Raw genomic sequence first — 19,708 nt, 5'->3', positions numbered from 1 at the left:
GGACACTAAGGGCAATTTAGCATGGCCAATCCACCTAACTTGCACATCTTTGGACTGTGGGAGGAAACCGGAGCACCCGGAGGAAACCCACGCAGACACGGGGAGGGTGTGCAGACTCCGCACAGACAGTGACCCAAGCCGGAATCGAACCTGGGACCCTGGAGCTGTGAAGCAATTGTGCTATCCCCAATGCTACCGTGCTGCCCTTAAGAACAAATAAATCTACACTATATCATTTTACCGTAATCCATGTACCTATCCAATAGCTGCTTGAAGGTCCCTAATGTTTCCGACTCAACTACTTCCACAGGCAGTGCATTCCATGCCCTCAATACTCTCTGGGTAAAGAACCTACCTCTGACATCCCCCCTATATCTTCCACCATTCACCTTAAATTTATGTCCCCTTGTAATGGCTTGTTCCACCCGGGGAAAAAGTCTCTGACTGTCTATTCTATCTATTCTCCTGATCATCTTATAAACCTCTATCAAGTCGCCCCTCATCCTTCTCCGTTCTAATGAGAAAAGGACTAGCACCCTCAACCTTTCCTCGTAAGACCTACTCTCCATTCCAGGCAACATCCTGGTAAATCTCCTTTGCACCTTTTCCAAAGCTTCCACATCCTTCCTAAAATGGGGCGACCAGAACTGTACACAGCACTCCAAATGTGGCCTTACCAAAGTTTTGTACAGCTGCATCATCATCTCACGGCTCTTAAATTCAATCCCTCTGTTAATGAACGCTAGCACACCATAGGCCTTCTTCACAGCTCTATCCACTTGGGTGGCAACTTTCAAAGATGTATGAACATAGACCCCAAGATCTCTCTGCTCCTCCACATTGCCAAGAACTCTACCGTTAACCCTGTATTCCGCATTCATATTTGTCCTTCCAAAATGGACAACCTCACACTTTTCAGGGTTAAACTCCATCTGCCACTTCTCAGCCCAGCACTGCATCCTATCTATGTCTCTTTGCAGCCGACAACAGCCCTCCTCACTATCCACAATTCCACCAATCTTCGTATCGTCTGCAAATTTACTGACCCACCCTTCAACTCCCTCATCCAAGTCATTAATGAAAATCACAAACAGCAGAGGACCCAGAACTGATCCCTGCGGTACTCCACTGGTAACTGGGATCCAGGCTGAATATTTGCCATCCACCACCACTCTCTGACTTCTATCGGTTAGCCAGTTCGTTATCCAACTGGCCAAATTTCCCACTATCCCATGCCTCCTTACTTTCTGCAGAAGCCTACCATGGGGAACCTTATCAAATGCCTTACTAAAATCCATGTACACTACATCCACTGCTTTACCTTCATCCACATGCTTGGTCACCTCCTCAAAGAATTCAATAAGACTTGTAAGGCAAGACCTACCCCTCACAAATCCGTGCTGACTATCCCTAATCAAGCAGTGTCTTTCCAGATGCTCAGACATCCTATCCTTCAGTACCTATTCCATGACTTTCCCTACCACCGAAGTAAGACTAACTGGCCTGTAATTCCCAGGGTTATCCCTATTCACTTTTTTGAACAGGGGCACGACATTCGCCACTCTCCAATCCCCTGGTACCACCCCTGTTGACAGTGAGGACGAAAAGATCATTGCCAACGGCTCTGCAATTTCATCTCTTGCTTCCCATAGCATCCTTGGATATATCCCGTCAGGCCCGGGGGACTTGTCTATCCTCAAGTTTTTCAAAATGCCCAACACATCTTCCTTCCGAACAAGTATTTCCTCGAGCTTACCAGTCTGTTTCGCACTGTCCTCTCCAACAATATGGCCCCTCTCATTTGTAAATACAGAAGAAAAGTACTCGTTCAAGACCTCTCCTATCTCTTCAGACTCAATACACAATCTCCCGCTACTGTCCTTGATCGGACCTACCCTCGCTCTAGTCATTCTCATATTTCTCACATATGTGTAAAAGGCCTTGAACAAGTTCCACATTTCACTTGTGTCCTTCCCTGACAGCCTATGTTCCCAACTTATGCACTTCAATTCTTGTCTGACAACATCGTATTTACCCTTCCCCCAATTGTAAACCTTGCCCTGTTGCACGCACCTATCCCTCTCCATTACTAAAATGAAAGTCACAGAATTGTGGTCACTATCTCCAAAATGCTTCCCCACTAACAAATCTATCACTTGCCCTGGTTCATTACCAAGTACTAAATCCAATATTGCCCCTCCTCTGGTCGGACAATCTACATACTGTGTTAGAAAAGCTTCCTGGACACACTGCACAAACACCACCCCATCCAAACTATTTGATCTAAAGAGTTTCCACTCAATGTTTGGGAAGTTAAAGTCACCCATGACTACTACCCATCGTCCCAGTTACGTGCATAAACGCTTACTAGCACTACCGGGACCCTCTCCAACTTGACCATCACAAACAGACCCCCCCCGGGTCCCACAACTCCTTAGCTGGCACAAATGTCACTCTCTGACTAAATAGAACAGCAACCCCTATCGGCTTGGAGTCAAATGCTGAATGGAATATCTGACCTTACGCAACCTCACCTGGTCTCTGATCTGCAAGTATGTCTCCTGAAGAAACACCACCTCCGCCTTCAAACTTTTCAAATGCACCAATACCCTAGAACGCTTCACTGGCCCACTCAACCCCTACAAATTCCAAGTCACTATCCTCACCGGTTTTCTCCCCCCCCCGCCCTATTTAAACCAGCCATCCCAATCCATCATGAAACCAAAACTGCCCCATTTTCTTTACTTGTCCTAGCCCACCCAAAATGGCCGCTCACCGTCACCCGATAAACTATCTGCCCCACCTGCGTCACCAGCCCCTTCCCACACGGCCTTTATGTGAGCAACAGAAGATGTAAACAGGCTCGATGCTGAGAATGAGTATGAAATGGAAGACTTGCATTTACATACTTTTCAGAACCACTGGACGTTCTTGAATTGCTCCTCAGCCAATGATGTACTTTTTGAAGGGCTACGGTTAGGGTCCTCCTCCCACTCGGTGGCGCTGTAGTCAGTGTTGTAATGTAGGGAATACTGCGGCCAATCTGCACACAGCAAGATCCCACAACCAGCAGCGCAGTGGTGATCAGGTGATCTGTTTTTTGTGATGTTGATTAAGGCAGGGTTTTTCAAACTCAGGGCCGCCATCCCTGGGTGGGTCGCGGGCAGGTTTCTAGAGAGTCGCAGCGCTTGGTCGCAGCGTTACCCGATCGCAGGAGGAACGCCTAACTGCCACAACATGCCTTTCACAACACCAGCAGCAACGGACCTTTGAGATTGCGGGCCATACTGCGCATGGTTGCAGGATCAAGCAGTACGCAGGTCCGGGGCCCAATGCGGTGGACCACCTCCTCCTGACATCAGTGCGCTGTCCAGGGCTAGTTTTCTTTGTAATATGACCGAGTCCTATCACCGAGAGCGCCGGCAGAGAGCAGGCCACGCGCTGACGTCACGTGTTCTGCCCACGAGAGAGATTCCTCCATTTTGTAGCTGCCAGCAGTGCTTCGTTTCATTTGGCCCTCTTCCAAAGAGGAGTGAACTCCGGGGCCTCTGGTGAACAACCCATAAAGAAGAAGCTGAAAACAGGAACAAAGCAGCATAAAGATGACCACTTGAGGTGTGGGCTATTAATTGGTCCGCTGCGAATCAGGATTCAAAGTTCATTCGTGTTATACGCAGGGAAGCACTGGCAAATGAAAGATTAAAACCCTCAAAACTTCAAAGATATTTGGCTCATCAGCGGAATCAATCAGCCATTATCAGAAATGTAACATTGAAAACAAAGCAAGTGACATTATGAGTACGAAGCAGGCTCACATTAAAGTAAATGAAAATGGGGGGGCCATTATTATTATTATTACGAAGGTCGGCCGGTGTGGGTCCCGAAGGATGATCGGAAGGCAAAAATGGGTCCTGGGCAAAAGAGTTTGAAAAGACTTGTTTAAGGGGTTAATATTTATCGTAACTCCCCTGCTCCTCTTTGGAAGAGTGCCAAATTATTATATTTTTTAAATCACAAGAATAGGCCTTGGTTTAGTCATGTCATTCAAATGTTAACCCCTCCCCCCCAACCCAACCCCCACCCCCCAACCCCCCGCCCCCCCCACCCAACCACCCCCCAACCCCCCCCAACCAACCCCCCCCAAACACCCCCCCACCCCACCAAACCCCCCACCAACCAACCCCCCCACCACCAACCTCCCCCACCACCAACCCCCCCCCCCACCACCAACCCCCCCCACCACCAACCCCCCCCAAACACACACCCCCAACCCCACCCCCCTCAACCCCCCCCCAACCCAACCCCCCCCCAACACCGCAGCACTCCTTCAGTATTGCACTGGAGTGCCAGCCTTGATTTGTGAGTTCGAGCCCTAACATTGGAGTTTAACCTGAAACTTGTTGGGAGTACTACCAACTGAGAGCCACGGGTGACTCCCAAAAGCCTCATTGATCACTTTCTCCAAGTTATTAAAAGGGAAACGGACACTACCTTGGATGAAGCACTTGGCCATCAGCCCGAGGGTGAGCATATTTGGCTCTGTGTTGATAGTTCACTCTCTGCGAACCACCCTGGGACATCCTGCCACATTAACAGAGCTACATAAATGCAAGTTACCCTTACATTATAACAGTGACTGCCTTCCAAAAAAGTACTTCATTGACTCGAATGAGCCCTTTGGGATATCCTGAGGTTGTGAAAGTTTTAAATATTTTATAAATGCCAGTCTGTCTAATCTTCCTGACACACTGGGCATTATTGCCCAGCTGGCTGGACTCAATGCCCTTGATTGGCAACAGCACTGTTCCCATTACAGCGGCACCTGGCGGCAGAGAGCGGAACATGCAGCCAGGAGCGCCACCCAGCGGCAGGAGGACCGAACAGTCCGAGAGCCAGTGCTTGCGGGCGGGGAGAGGGAGACAAGCGCCGCCCGCCGCAGCGCCGCCCGTCGGCGGGGAGGAGTGAGGGCAGCCTGCCGTGTCATGCGCAGTGGGGGTCCGCTGGCTTGTGGGAGCGGGGGGGGGGAGGAACTGGCCGGCTGTTTGTTTTAAATGGAGGCGGTAGAGACGCGGGGAGAAGCTGGGGCGGCGGCACCAGCAGCAGCAGGACTCGGAGGAGGCGGGGACTCGGTCACTATGAGCTCGGGGCTGTGCAAGCCGCTGCCGTCCTCCGGGCCCAGGTCCATTCACGATGTGTCGCATCCGCTGTCGGCCGAGGAGCTGCTGTCGCCCGAGGCTGCCAGCGGCCAGGACAGCAAGGTGAGGGGAGGGGGTGGCTGGGTGAGGGGAGGGGGGGTGGCTGGGTGAGGGGAGGGGGGGTGGCTGGGTGAGGGGAGGGGGGGTGGCTGGGTGAGGGGAGGGGGGGTGGCTGGGTGAGGTGAGGGGAGGGGGGTGGCTGGGTGAGGGGAGGGGAGGGGGAGGCTGGGTGAGGGGAGGGGGGTGGCTGGGTGAGGGGAGGGGGGTGGCTGGGTGAGGGGAGGGGGGTGGCTGGGTGAGGGGAGGGGGGTGGCTGGGTGAGGGGAGGGGGGTGGCTGGGTGAGGGGAGGGGGTGTGGCTGGGTGAGGGGAGGGGGGGTGGCTGGGTGAGGGGAGGGGGGGTGGCTGGGTGAGGGGAGGGGGGGTGGCTGGGTGAGGGGAGGGGGGGTGGCTGGGTGAGGGGAGGGGGGGTGGCTGGGTGAGGGGAGGGGGGGTGGCTGGGTGAGGGGAGGGGGGTGGCTGGGTGAGGGGAGGGGGGTGGCTGGGTGAGGGGAGGGGGGTGGCTGGGTGAGGGGAGGGGGTGGCTGGGAGGGTAGAGGGGGTTACGGAGGGTGTGTGGGTGGGGTTGCTATGGGGAGTGGGGTTGCTGGCTGGAGGGGTGGGGGTAAGTGGGGTTGCTGGGGGGGGTAAGTGGGGTTGCTGGGGGGGGTAAGGGGTTGCTGGGGGGGGGGTAAGTGGGGTTGCTGGGGGGGGGGGGTAAGTGGGGTTGCTGGGGGGGGGGTAAGTGGGGTTGCTGGGGGGTGGTAAGTGGGGTTGCTGGGGGGGGGTAAGTGGGGTTGCTGGGGGGGGGGTAAGTGGGGTTGCTGGGGGGGGGGTAAGTGGGGTTGCTGGGGGGGGGTAAGTGGGGTTGCTGGGGGGGGGTAAGTGGGGTTGCTGGGGGGGGTAAGTGGGGTTGCCGGGGGGGGGTAAGTGGGGTTGCCGGGGGGGGGGTAAGTGGGGTTGCCGGGGGGGGGTAAGTGGGGTTGCTGGGGGGGGGGTAAGTGGGGTTGCTGGGGGGGGGGGTAAGTGGGGTTGCTGGGGGGGGGGGTAAGTGGGGTTGCCGGGGGGGGGGGTAAGTGGGGTTGCCGGGGGGGGGGGTAAGTGGGGTTGCCGGGGGCGGGGGTAAGTGGGGTTGCTGGGGGGGGGGGGTAAGTGGGGTTGCTGGGGGGGGGGGGTAAGTGGGGTTAGAATTTCATAGAATTTGCAGTGTAGAAGGAGGCCATTCGGCCAATCGAGTCTGCACCGGCTCTTGGAAAGAGCACCCTACCCAAGGTCCACACATCCACCCTATCCCCATACCCCACCCAACGCTATGGGCAATTTTGGACACTAAGGGCAATTTATCATGGCCAATCCACCTAACCTGCACATCTTTGGACTGTGGTAGGAAACCGGAGCACCCGGAGGAAACCCACGCACACACTGGGAGATGTGCAGACTCCGCACAGATAGTGACCCAAGCCGGAATCGAACCTGGGACCCTGGAGCTGTGAAGCAGTTGTGCTATCCACAATGCTACCGTGCTGCCTGGGTTGCTGGGGGGGTAGGGGTAAGTGGGGTTGCTGGGGGGGGGGGGGGGGGTGGTAAGTGGGGTTGCTGGGGGGTGGGGGGGGGTAAGTGGGGTTGCTGGGGGGGGGGAGGGTAAGTGGGGTTGCTGGGGGGGGGGAGGGTAAGTGGGGTTGCTGGGGGGGGGGGGTAAGTGGGGTTGCTGGGGGGTGGGTGGGGGTAAGTGGGGTTGCTGGGGGGGGGTGGGTAAGTGGGGTTGCTGGGGAGGTGGGGGTAAGTGGGGGAGGTGGGGGTAGGTGGGGCTGCTGTAAATCATAGAATTTACAGTGCAGAAGGAGGCCATTCAGCCCATCGAGTCTGCACCGGCTCTTGGAAAGAGCACCCTACCCAAGGTCAACACCTCCACCCTATCCCCACAACCCAGCAACCCCACCCAACACTAAGGGCAATTTTGGACACTTAAGTGTAATTTATCACGGCCAATTCACCTAACCCGCACATCTTTGGACTGTGGGAGGAAACCGGAGCACCCGGAGGAAACCCACGCACACACGGGGAGGATGTGCAGACTCTGCACAGACAGTGACCCAAGCCGGAATCGAACCTGGGACCCTGGAGCTGTGAAGCAATTGTGCTATCCACAATGCTACTGTGCTGCCCTGTGCTGGGGGGTGGGGGTAAGTGTGGTTGCTGGGGGGGGAGTGTGGGGGTAAGTGTGGTTGCTGGGGGGCTGGGGGTAAGTATGGTTGCTGGGGGGGTGGGGGTAAGTGTGATTGCTGGGGGTGTGTGGGTAAGGGGTTGCTGGGGGGGTGGGGCTGGGGGGGGGTGGGGGTAAGTGGTGTTGCTGGGGGGTGGGGGCTAAGTTGGTGGGGTGCGGCTATGTGGGGTTGCGGGAGTCTGGGGGGTGGGGCTAAGTGGGGTTGCGGGGGGGTGGGGGTAAGTGGGGTTGCGGGGGGGTAAGGGGTTGCGGGGGGGGTAAGGGGTTGCGGGGGGGGGAGGGAGTTGCGGGGGGGGAGGGAGTTGCGGGGGGGGAGGGAGGGAGTTGCGGGGGGGGGAGGGAGGGAGTTGCGGGGGGGGAGGGAGGGAGTTGCGGGGGGGGGAGGGAGGGAGTTGCGGGGGGGGAGGGAGGGAGTTGCGGGGGGGGAGGGAGGGAGTTGCGGGGGGGGGAGGGAGGGAGTTGCGGGGGGGGAGGGAGGGAGTTGCGGGGGGGGGGAGGGAGGGAGTTGCGGGGGGGGGGAGGGAGGGAGTTGCGGGGGGGGGAGGGAGGGAGTTGCGGGGGGGAGGGAGGGAGTTGCGGGGGGGGGAGGGAGGGAGTTGCGGGGGGGGGAGGGAGGGAGTTGCGGGGGGGGGAGGGAGGGAGTTGCGGGGGGGGGAGGGAGGGAGTTGCGGGGGGGGGAGGGAGGGAGTTGCGGGGGGGGGAGGGAGGGAGTTGCGGGGGGGGAGGGAGTTGCGGGGGGGGAAGAGGAGAGGTTGGGTGGGGGGGGAAGAGGAGAGGTTGGGTGGGGGGGGAAGAGGAGAGGTTGGGTGGGGGGGGGAAGAGGAGAGGTTGGGTGGGGGGGGGGAAGAGGAGAGGTTGGGGGGGGGGGAAGAGGAGAGGTTGGGTGGGGGGGGGAAGAGGAGAGGTTGGGTGGGGGGGGGAAGAGGAGAGGTTGTGGGGGGGGAGAGGGGTGTTGTGGGGGGGGAGAGGGGTGTTGTGGGGGGGGAGAGGGGTGTTGTGGGGGGGGAGAGGGGTGTTGGGGGGGGGGAGGGTTGGGGGGGGGGAAGAGAGAGGGGGGTTGGGGGGGAAGAGAGAGGGGTTGGGGGGGGGGAAGAGGGGGGTTGGGGGGGAGAAGAGGGGGGTTGGGGGGGGGAAGAGGGGGGGTTGGGGGGGAGAAGAGGGGGGTTGGGGGGGGGAGGAGGGGGGGTTGGGGGGGGGAGGAGGGGGGGTTGGGGGGGGGAGGAGGGGGGGTTGGGGGGGGAGGAGGGGGGGTTGGGGGGGGGAGAAGAGGGGGGTTGGGGGGGGAGAAGAGGGGGGTTGGGGGGGAGAAGAGGGGGGTTGGGGGGGGGAAGAGGGGGGTTGGGGGGGGGGAAGAGGGGGATGGGGGGAAGAGGGGGGTTGGGGGGGGAGAAGAGGGGGATTAGGGGGGTTGGGGGGGGGAAGAGGGGGGTTGGGGGGGGGGAAGAGGGGGATGGGGGGAAGAGGGGGGTTGGGGGGGGAGAAGAGGGGGATTGGGGGGGGAGGGGGGGGGGAGAGGGGGGTTGGGGGGGGGGAAGAGGCGAGCGGGGATTCGGGGTGGGGAGAGGAGAGGGGAGAGGGGAGGGGTTGGGAGAAGAGAGAGGGGGTGGGGGGGGGAGAAGAGAGAGGGGGTGGGGGGGGAGAGGAGAGAGGGGGTGGGGGGGGAAGAGGAGAGAGGGGGTGGGGGGGGAAGAGGAGAGAGGGGGTGGGGGGGGAAGAGGAGAGAGGGGGTGGGGGGGGGGGAAGAGGAGAGAGGGGGGGTTGGGGGGGAGAGGGGGGGGTTGGGGTGGGAGAGGGGGGGGGTTGGGGGGGGAAGAGAGGGGGGGTTGGGGGGGAGAGAGGGGGGGTTGGGGGGGAGAGGGGGGGTTGTTGGGGGGGAAGAGGGGGGGGTTGGGGGGGGGGCGAGGCGAGCGGGGGGTTGGGGGGGTGAGGAGAGAGGAGGGGTTGGGGGGGAGAGGAGAGGAGAGAGGAGGGGTTTGGGGGGAGAGGGGGTGGAGGGGAGAGGAGAGAGGGGGTGGGGGGGGGAGAAGAGGAGAGAGGAGGTGGGGGGGGAGAAGAGGAGAGAGGAGGTGGGGGGGGAGAAGAGGAGAGAGGAGGTGGGGGGGGAGAAGAGGAGAGAGGAGGTGGGGGGGGAGAAGAGGAGAGAGGGGTTGGGGGGAAGAGGGGAGAGAGGGGTTGGGGGAAGAGGAGAGAGGGGGGTTGGGGGGGAGAGGAGAGGGGGTGGGGTTGCTTGGGGGGGGGGGTTAGCGGAGCTGCTTGGGACTGGTGGCGGGCGGATGGGTGGGGGCTGCTGGGGTTGCTTAGTGGGTGGGAGGGTGGAGAGAATGGGGTTGCGGATGGGCTGGCGGGGTTGCTGGTTAGGGTGGGAGGGGGGATGTGGGTTGCTTTGGGGAGGGGTAGTGGGGTTACTGGGGGGAGGGGTGTAAGTGTTTTTTTTGCGGAGCGGGGATCATGGTCACTTGGGGGTGGGTAGGTGGTGTGTAGCGGAGTTCCTGGGGGGAGGGATCAATTGGATGCACTTAGGAGCATGCAGGTGGCGGAAAGCGTCATAGATAGCAGTTATATAAATGTGGTCACACCCAAGGTGCAGGCAGAGAAATGGGTGACCGCCAGAAAGGGCAGGCAGTCAGTGCAGGAATCCCCTGTGGTTGTCCCCCTCCCGACCAGGTATACCCCTTAGGCTATCCCCCCGACAGTATCCAATCAGGGGAAAACAGCAGCAGCCAGAGCAGTGGCACCACGGCTGGCTCTGATGTTCAGAAGGGAGGGTCAAAGCGCAGAAGAGCAATAGTAATAGGGGACTCTATAGTCAGGGGCACAGATGGGCGCTTCTGTGGACGTGAAAGAGACTCCAGGATGGTATGTTGCCCCTCTGGTGCCAGGGTCCAGGATGTCTCTGAATGGGTAGAGGGCATCCTGAAGGGGGAGGGCAAACCGGCAGAGGTCGTTGTACATATTGGTACTAACGACATAGGCAGGAAAGGGCATGAGGTCCTGCAGCAGGTGTTCAGGGAGCGAAGCAGAAAGTTAAAAGACAGGACTTCTAGGGTTGTAATCTCGGGATTACTCCCTGTGCCACGTGCCAGTGAGGCTAGAAATGGGAAGATAGAGCAGCTAAACATGTGGCTAAACAGCTGGTGTAGGAGGGAGGGTTTCCGTTATCTGGACCACTGGGAGCTCTTCCGGGGCAGGTGTGACCTATATAAGAAGGACGGGTTGCATCTAAACTGGAGAGGCATAAATATCCTGGCTGCGAGGTTTGCTAGTGTCACACGGGAGGGTTTAAACTAGTATGGCAGGGGGGTGGGCACGGGAGCAATAGGTCAGAAGGTGAGAGCATTGAGGGAGAACTAGGGAATAGGGACAGTGTGGCTCTGAGGCAGAGCAGACAGGGAGAAGTTGCTGAACACAGCGGGTCTGGTGGCCTGAAGTGCATATGTTTTAATGCAAGAAGTATTACGGGTAAGGCAGATGAACTTAGAGCTTGGATTAGTACTTGGAACTATGATGTTGTTGCCATTACGGAGACCTGGTTGAGGGAAGGGCAGGATTGCCAGCTAAACGTTCCAGGATTTAGATGTTTCAGGCGGGATAGAGGGGGATGTAAAAGGGGTGGTGGAGTTGCGCTACTGGTTAGGGAGGATATCACAGCTGTACTACGGGAGGACACCTCAGAGGACAATGAGGCTATATGGGTAGAGATCAGGAATAAGAAGGGTGCAATCACAATGTTGGGGGTTTACTACAGGCCTCCCAACAGCCAGCGGGAGATAGAGGAGCAGATAGGTAGACAGATTTTGGAAAACAGTAAAAACAACAGGGTTGTGGTGATGGGAGACTTCAACTTCCCCAATATTGACTCACTTAGTGCCAGGGGCTTAGACGGGGCGGAGTTTGTAAGGAGCATCCAGGAGGGCTTCTTAAAACAATATGTAGACAGTCCAACTAGGGAAGGGGCGGTACTGGACCTGGTATTGGGGAATGAGCCCGGCCAGGTGGTAGATGTTTCAGTAGGGGAGCATTTCGGTAACAGTGACCACAATTCAGTAAGTTTTAAAGTACTGGTGGACAAGGATAAGAGTGGTCCTAGGATGAATGTGCTAAATTGGGGGAAGGCTAATTATAACAATATTAGGCGGGAACTGAAGAACATAGATTGGGGGTGGATGTTTGAGGGCAAATCAACATCTGACTTTAATGCTTTTTAAGATGCCCAACACCTCATTAATGATATCAACATGACTCAGAAAATTTACACTCTCTACCCTCCACTCCTCATTCACCAAGTTCTTCTGAACACTGAGGCAAAGTATTCATTTAGTATCACTCCCATTTCCTCTGGTTCCATACATAGGTTCCTTCCATTATCCTTGAATGGACAACCCTTTCTCTGGCTACCCTCTTGCTCTTTACATACTTTAATTGAAAAATATGAAAAGATGTGTCATTTGAAACATGGAAGTCTGGCAATATCTGGATAAATACGGCAGTTTTCGGGAACCTTGGATAACAAGAGATATTGTAGGCCTCGTCAAAAAGAAAAAGGAGGCATTTGTCAGGGCTAAAAGGCTGGGAACAGACGAAGCCTGCGTGGAATATTAGGAAAGTAGGAAGGAACTTAAGCAAGGAGTCAGGAGGGCTAGAAGGGGTCACGAAAAGTCATTGGCAAATACGGTTAAGGAAAATCCCAAAGCTTTTTACACGTACATAAAAAGCAAGAGGGTAGCCAGGGAAAGGGTTGGCCCACTGAAGGATAGGCAAGGGAATCTATGTGTGGAGCCAGAGGAAATGGGCGAGGTACTAAATGAATGCTTTGCGTCAGTATTCACCAAAGAGAAGGAATTGGTCGATGTTGAGTCTGGAGAAGGGTGTGTAGATAGCCTGGGTCACATTGAGATCCAAAAAGACGAGGTGTTGGGCGTCTTAAAAAATATTAAGGTAGATAAGTCCCCAGGGCCTGATGGGATCTACCCCAGAATACTGAAGGAGGCTGGAGAGGAAATTGCTGAGGCCTTGACAGAAATCTTTGGATCCTCACTGTCTTCAGGTGATGTCCCGGAGGACTGGAGAATAGCCAATGTTGTTCCTCTGTTTAAGAAGGGTAGCGAGGATAATCCAGGGAACTACAGGCCGGTGAGTCTTACTTCAGTGGTAGGGAAATTACTGGAGAGAATTCTTCGAGACAGGATCTACTCCCATTTGGAAGCAAATGGACGTATTAGTGAGAGGCAGCTTGGTTTTGTGAAGGGGAGGTCATGTCTCACTAACTTGCTAGAGTTTTACGAGGAGGTCACAAAATGATTGATGCAGGTAGGGCAGTGGATGTTGTCTATATGGACTTCAGTAAGGCCTTTGACAAGGTCCCGCATGGTAGACTAGTACAAAAGGTGAAGTCACACGGGATCAGGGGTGAGCTGGCAAGGTAGATACAGAACTGGCTAGGTCATAGAAGGCAGAGAGTAGCAATGGAAGGATGCTTTTCTAATTGGAGGGCTGTGACCAGTGGTGTTCTGCAGGGATCAGTGCTGGGACCGTTGCTGTTTGTAGTATATATAAATGATTTGGAGGAAAATGTAACTGGTCTGATTAGTAAGTTTGTAGACGACACAAAGGTTAGTGGAATTGCGGATAGCGATGAGGACTGTCCGAGGATACAGCAGGATTTAGATTGTTTGGAGACTTGGGCGGAGAGATGGCAGATGGAGTTTAATCCGGACAAATGTGAGACATTTTGGAAGGTCTAATGCAGGTAGGGAATATACAGTGAATGGTAGAACCCTCAAGAGCATTGAAAGTCAGAGCGATCTAAGTGTACAGGTCCAGAGGTCACTGAAAGGGGCAACACAGGTGGAGAAGGCAGTCAAGAAGGCATACGGCATGCTTGCCTTCATTGGCCGGGGCATTGAGTATAAGAATTGGCAAGTCATGTTGCAGCTGTATAGAACCTTAGTTAGGCCACACTTGGAGTATAGTGTTCAATTCTGGTCACCACACTACCAGAAGGATGTGGAGGCTTTAGAGAGGGTGCAGAAGAGATTTACCAGAATGTTGCCTGGTATGGAGGGCATTAGCTATGAGGAGCGGTTGAATAAACTCTGTTTGTTCTCACTGGAACGAAGGAGGTTGAGGGGAGACCTGATAGAGGTATACAAAATTATGAGGGGCATAGACAGAGTGGATAGTCGGAGGCTTTTCCCCAGGGTAGAGGGGTCAATTACTAGGGGGCATAGGTTTAAGGTGAGAGGGGCAAGGTTTAGAGTAGATGTACGAGGCAAGTTTTTTTACATAGGGTAGTGGGTGCCTGGGACTTGCTACCGGAGGAGGTGGTGGAAGCAGGGACGATAGTGACATTTAAGGGGCATCTTGACAAATACATGAATAGAGGGATACGGACCCAGGAAGTGTAGAAGATTGTAGTTTAGTCGGGAAGCATGGTCGGCACGGGCTTGGAGGGCCGAAGGGCCTGTTCCTGTGCTGTACATTTCTTTGTTGTTCTTTGGTGGGAGGGGGCGTGAGTGGGACATGGGGGGCGAGCGGAGGGCTGTGTTGGGTGAGCAAGGAGGGGGTAGTGTGTGGGTAAGGGAATAGGCTGGAGACGTCTGGTCAGGGGTTGGGGATTTTGGGTTGGTGGCATGGTGAGGCTGGAAGATGGCGAGAATGGTGCTTTGGTGTGTTTTAGAGTTGGGATGATTTGAGCATGAATAGTGGGTGAGTGGGGTCAGGGTTGGGCTAGTGTTGAGCTTGGTGCTGGGGGATGTGTGGGCATGGGTTAAGGGATCCTGAGTGGCAGAGGGCAGGTGTGGGGTGGGTAGAGATGGATGGAAGTTGCAGAGCGGATGGGGAGGAAATAACTCAAATGGTGGCGGGGAATGTGATTGAATCTGTTGCCCGAGGGCTGTGTGGAGCATGGGCTTCTGGAATGATGGGAGTTGGGCGTGGGTGCTGGGAGGAGACGGGTGGGCAGCGAGGTCTTTGAGGTGAAGAGGAATAGGTGTATGGGGAGGCCCAAGGTTGGGGGGTGCTGATGTGGGGTGGTGCTGGAGAGAGAGGTGTTCGTCTGTGGAAGGGGATGTGGGGACTTAGTGGAACAAGTGAGGGGTTTGTGGGGTGTAGCAATTTAAAAATAAAAAATAAATAAATAAAGAGCACCCAATTCATTCTTTCCAATTGAGGGGCAATTTAGTGTCGTCAATCCACCTAGCCTGCACATCTTTTGGGTTGTGGGGGCAAAACCCACGTAAACACTGGGAGAATGTGCAAACTTAACAGGGACAATGTCCCAGAGCCGGGATAGAACCTGGGACCTCGGCGCTGTGCTGCCCAGGGTGTAGCAATATTGAGGGAGAAGTGAGAGGCGGAGTGTGTGATGGGGGAGTGAGGTGAGGAAAAGGGGTTGAGGAGTGAGGGTATAGGGGGAGGGAGGTGGGTGATGAGAGGCTGCAGCACCCTGGGGCATGCTTTTTACTTTATCTGCCTGCGTGGGTGGGAAGGTGGGACCTCCCACATGGCCAGACTGGGAGTGTCAGCCTGGATTTTTGTGCTCCAATCAAATTCGTACTGCGCGACTTGAACGTGCAACTTTCTGACTCTTGAATGATAAATTCTCAATACTTCCTTCCTCGCTGTTCTTCCTGCTGCCCATGACGAGGTCAGTAACATGAAATGATTCGCTGTTAAAACCAATTGTATGAAAGATTTTTCAATCAGTGGCTTATGGTCAGTTTGCAGTAGGTAATGCTGGAGGTGATTTTGTTGGGAGTTTTACTACTTCCATCTCTGTTAAAATGTTGCTGCTTTTAACTCTTGCCTGTTTGTGTAGAGGGCTGTTTGTGTACATTTGGGTCTGGAAATAAGTTTATTTTAGACCATGGTGCTGCGATGGATATGGTCTGTTATGTACATGTTGAATTAAATACTGAATCCTCTCATTGATACTACGTAAATGCATTGGCCATTGATGAAATGTTGATTAACAATCCTTTTTTATTAATAAAGATTAACTAGCTTTTCTTTTGCTTGTTTGTTGCAATGATTTAGCAAACCGTTAAAGCACAGTTTTGTATGTTTCTTGTTCTCGAATGCTTTCTTCCTTTCTCATTGTAACTTCCTGTATATTATGTTCCTTGTTTTTGCTTCTCGTACTCTGCATTAATGGTATAGTATGCTGTTGCTTTCTGAAAATAACTCTTGTGGTTATATTTGGGTCAGGCTTTTTCTCCTTGTTTGTAATTGTATTAATTACTGATCTGTTTATTTCATGGTTTTGCTCCTCCAACCTTGCAAACTTTTTTTTATTCCTCCAATTCTAGCCTCTTGTGTATTATTAATTTCCTTTGCCCCACTGTTGGTGATCATATCTTCAGCTGCGTGGGTTCTAAGCTCCGGAACGTGGTCTCCAGTTAAGAAGCTCTTGAAGCCCATCTCCTTGAGCAAGCTTGTCATCTGAGCTAATGTAACTTGGTGACTATGTCCCCTGTGAAGCACGTTTGGATCCTTTACTACATTATAGCTGCCCTCGGAGATGGCATAAAGCAAGCTGTTCGAGTCCAATAATAAGTCAAAGTTGCTTAATCTTAAAGCTGCAATAATTGGACTCTAAAATTGTGTCATTGTCGTTTCTAAGAGGTTATAACTTCGGTCAGGTCATGGACAGTAATACTGCAAGATTCACTTGCTGAATTTAGTTTAGTAGCATCAGTTGTAGTCTTGAGTTAATGGAGTGCAAAGGCATGCCGTTCTGAAATATAAACTGAGCATTTATGGAGAATGCAAAATTTTGGAAGTCTGGTGAGCTACCATCTGTTTTCACTTCTGTTTAATGCTCAAATGGTTTGCATCTGGTGCATATGAGTATTTAAAAATAGTTCCTACCGGATATTTCTTCCAGGCTCCATTGTTTAACCCATGAGGGGTCTGAAGAATTTCTTATTGCATACACATATAGATTTTACTTTGAGAATCATAGAATTTACAATGCGATGAGAAGTGGGTTGTATCTGGCGATGGATGTATTCTTGTGTTCGGGTATGAGTAAACTCCTGTCTGCAGACATCCTTCTTCACTTAGTATCTGTAGACATTGGCGCAGTGGTTAGCACTGCTGCCTCATGGCGCCGAGGTCCCAGGTTCGATCCCGGCTCTGGGTCACTGTCCGGATGGAGTTTGCACATTCTCCCTGTGTTTGCGTGGGTTTCACCCCCACAACCTAAAGATGTGTAAGCTGGGTGGATTGGCCACGCTAAATTGCCCCTTAATTGGGAAAAAATGAATTGGGTACTCTAAATTTATTTGTTAAAAAGTATTTGTAGACATTATGTATTGCACAAGTAATCTGTAGACATGAAGCAATTAAATATTGCAAAAGTAAAGTACTTGCAATTAAGACTATGGTATTTGTTACTAGGCTAAATAGCAATGTGGTTAAATATTTGCCTAATGAGCATTTGGGCTAGTTGGGTGTAATGCATGATGTTGCAACCTTTTGGTAACTGTTTTGGACGTTTTAACTGATCCAGCATGCATTACGACAGCAAAGCTGGTAGCAACCATTTCTTTCTTCATTCTCTTTTTTTTGTTTTAAATGCACAAGACAAAATACTGGTTATCCAGGCCGGCAAGTCATGTGAACCACAAAGTGGATGTTGCATTTGTTTTAAAACATTCTGTGCGCACAAACACTATCCCAAGCGGCTCAGCATACAGTGACTAGCTAAATCATGAAGAAAGTGAAGTATTTTCAAGAAGGAGTTGGATAGAGCTGTTTGTGGCTAAAGGGATCAAAGGATATTTATTGGGAGGAGGGGGGGAGCACACATTGCTGAGTTGGATGATAATGAATGATGGAGCCGGCCTGAATGGCCTACGCCCTCTGCTATTTTCGGTGTTTCTGTGCTGGCTTGGTCGCCTGCACCTCTCGTCTCCACCCCCCCCACCCTTCCGGTTTGTATGGAGTTGACTTGTCTCCGCTTAGCAAAATTGAGCACTGCTCATCAATTAATGATTTGTTGGATGTTGAATGAGGGCAGAACTGGTTTGGTCATGATTCGCTCCCATGGTTAAATATTACACTGCCAGGTTGTCGAGGCTTATTTATGGAAAATGTGACTGGGTGGAGTTGCACTAGAAATTGATGGTCCAATAAGACCGTTATCAAGGCCATAAATTGCAACTTGCCTTCTCCCCGTGTCTGGGTGGGTTTCCTCCCACAGTCCCGAAAGATGTGCTTGTTGGGTGAATTGGACATTCTAAATTCTCTGTCAGTGTACCTGAACAAGCGCTGGAGTGTGGCGACTAGGGGCTTTTCACAGTGTTCATGTAAGCCTACTTGTGACACTAATAATGATGATTATAATTGTGCTGTATATACTTAGCACCAGGAACCACTTTGTGTTGGTAAAGTTTTCTGGCTCTTTATTTTATTGCTAACATGTATGCAACACAGAAGACTTGCTGATTAGAATTTCTTGGTTCCCCAAGATAGAGATCACTTAACCATGTGAAGGTATTGCTCTGTTTGTGCTATTACAGTTGGACGGTTTCTAAGCTTTGTTTTGGATACTTTGGAGTTTAATATCCAACCTTTTTGGTGAAATTACCGGTATATTGTTGGAAACCTTTTTCATTTGTTCCAGTACACCCTAACCCAATTGGTTCTCTTTGCCACTGTCCCATTGACGGCGAGCTGGATCATGAAGCAGATGGGTGACCATGTGATGCTGTAAACTCAATTTCTGATGGGAGTAGGAGCGATTCTCTGCATGAGGTTATTCCAATTGATTCTTCCCCATTCATTTAAGGCACTGTCTCTTTCATATTTGCCTTGCAAAACCTGCAAGTGATTCAACGTGATATTCACTCACATTATAGTCTCATGCGTGAGTGATTTCTGCAATGTTGTTTGTGGGTCACAGCTCTTTGGAAGTCTCTTTTAAACCCTCTTCTAGCATAATACTGAAATTGTACGCACATTGGAGTGAGATTTCTGTTTATGGTTCATGCAAATCAATAACTGGAAAAGTGCGGTGTCAGTGAAACCACCTCCAGGTGTGCTTTGGAGCCTCCAGAAGCCTTCACAGCATTTTAGTTGCTGTGCTGTTTTGAAGGCCTGTAATTCTGCATTAATGTATAGAACGGGAAATGTACTGATTTGCAGATATGGCAGGAATTGATGGTTGACTGTCCCACTAGGCTGTTTTTAGCATTTCTATACCCTCGGTTGAGAGGTACAAGTCTGTGCGCCACTTATATTGTGTTTATATTGCTTAACCCTGCTCCCCTATCCCAGTGTCCGAATTCTACATCCAAGTTTTAAAAACTGCAGAAAACAATTGTCAGCTGCCAAACTAGAGGGCCTTAATTTTTAACAGTAAGGAGCGCACTTGTATCCACATCCCATTGATGAATGGACAGTGTTCTAACGTGCTGTGCCATGCCGTACCCTCTCCTCTCCTCCCCCTCCTCCTTGCCATGGCAGCAGATCTGTTCTTTTATTTGCAGTATTTGCCTGATTTTTAAAGTTGGCTCTATTTATGAAAAAAAACGTTCTGAAAATGCTGAGAGATGCATCTTGTGGTACTTTATGGGAGAGTATATTTTAATCGCAATGTGATGATGTGTAAGCTACACTGGCCTATTCTGCATTTATTAAAAAGGGAAGACTTTATTCTATAGAGGATGTCATGGGTCGTCTGAATGAACATTCTGGTTTAACTTTGGGGACTGAATTTCAGTCCCTGAAACCCTATGCCCAATTCATAAATGCCCCGATTGCATTGGCCCTGGGATTCCGTGCCGAAATATCTCCACCCCATTATATCCTTTTTAAGATGCCCCACCTCTCTGACCAAGCTATTTGGTCTCCTGTCCTACTGTGCCCATGTGACTCGGTGTCATGTTTTTGTTAACCTTCCTGCGTGCCCATTGAAACACTTGCACTCTTGGGTATGTGAATATAGCTACAGAAAATGGGACTCGGCTGGACGGTTCACAATGCACCGAACTGTTCCCTTCTGTGGTGTGAATTATGTTTTGCTTTGTTTGAAAACGGGCAGATGATTCCACAGATGTGGGAGAGGCCAGGACGAGGGGTGTAGTTTAAAAATAAAGATTTAAAATCAAAGAAAATCTCAAGATGAGAAGTGAGGAACATTTTTGTCTCTTCAGGGCTTGAAGAAGTTAACTGAGAATAAAAAGCCCACTTAAGTATTAGTAGTGTAGTGTCAACGGTTTTGATTTTATGACTTCACTCTCCTAAGC

General features: G+C 52.5%; 1 protein-coding gene across 1 annotated transcript in view; it reads left to right on the top strand.

The window, feature by feature from the left end:
* The first annotated feature begins 5,031 nt into the window (after nt 1–5,031).
* The window catches only part of snx30 (sorting nexin family member 30), a 53,765-nt gene continuing 39,088 nt past the window's right edge, over nt 5,032–19,708 (top strand). Inside the window, exon 1 of the mRNA XM_072517296.1 lies at nt 5,032–5,258. Within this exon, the coding sequence (XP_072373397.1) occupies nt 5,052–5,258 (207 nt within the window). The 5' untranslated portion in view covers nt 5,032–5,051. The remainder of the gene's footprint in view (nt 5,259–19,708) is intronic.

Source organism: Scyliorhinus torazame, chromosome 9 (genome assembly GCF_047496885.1).
Source record: "Scyliorhinus torazame isolate Kashiwa2021f chromosome 9, sScyTor2.1, whole genome shotgun sequence".
NCBI lineage: Eukaryota > Metazoa > Chordata > Chondrichthyes > Carcharhiniformes > Scyliorhinidae > Scyliorhinus > Scyliorhinus torazame.
This window is presented reverse-complemented; position numbering and strand designations above follow the sequence as displayed.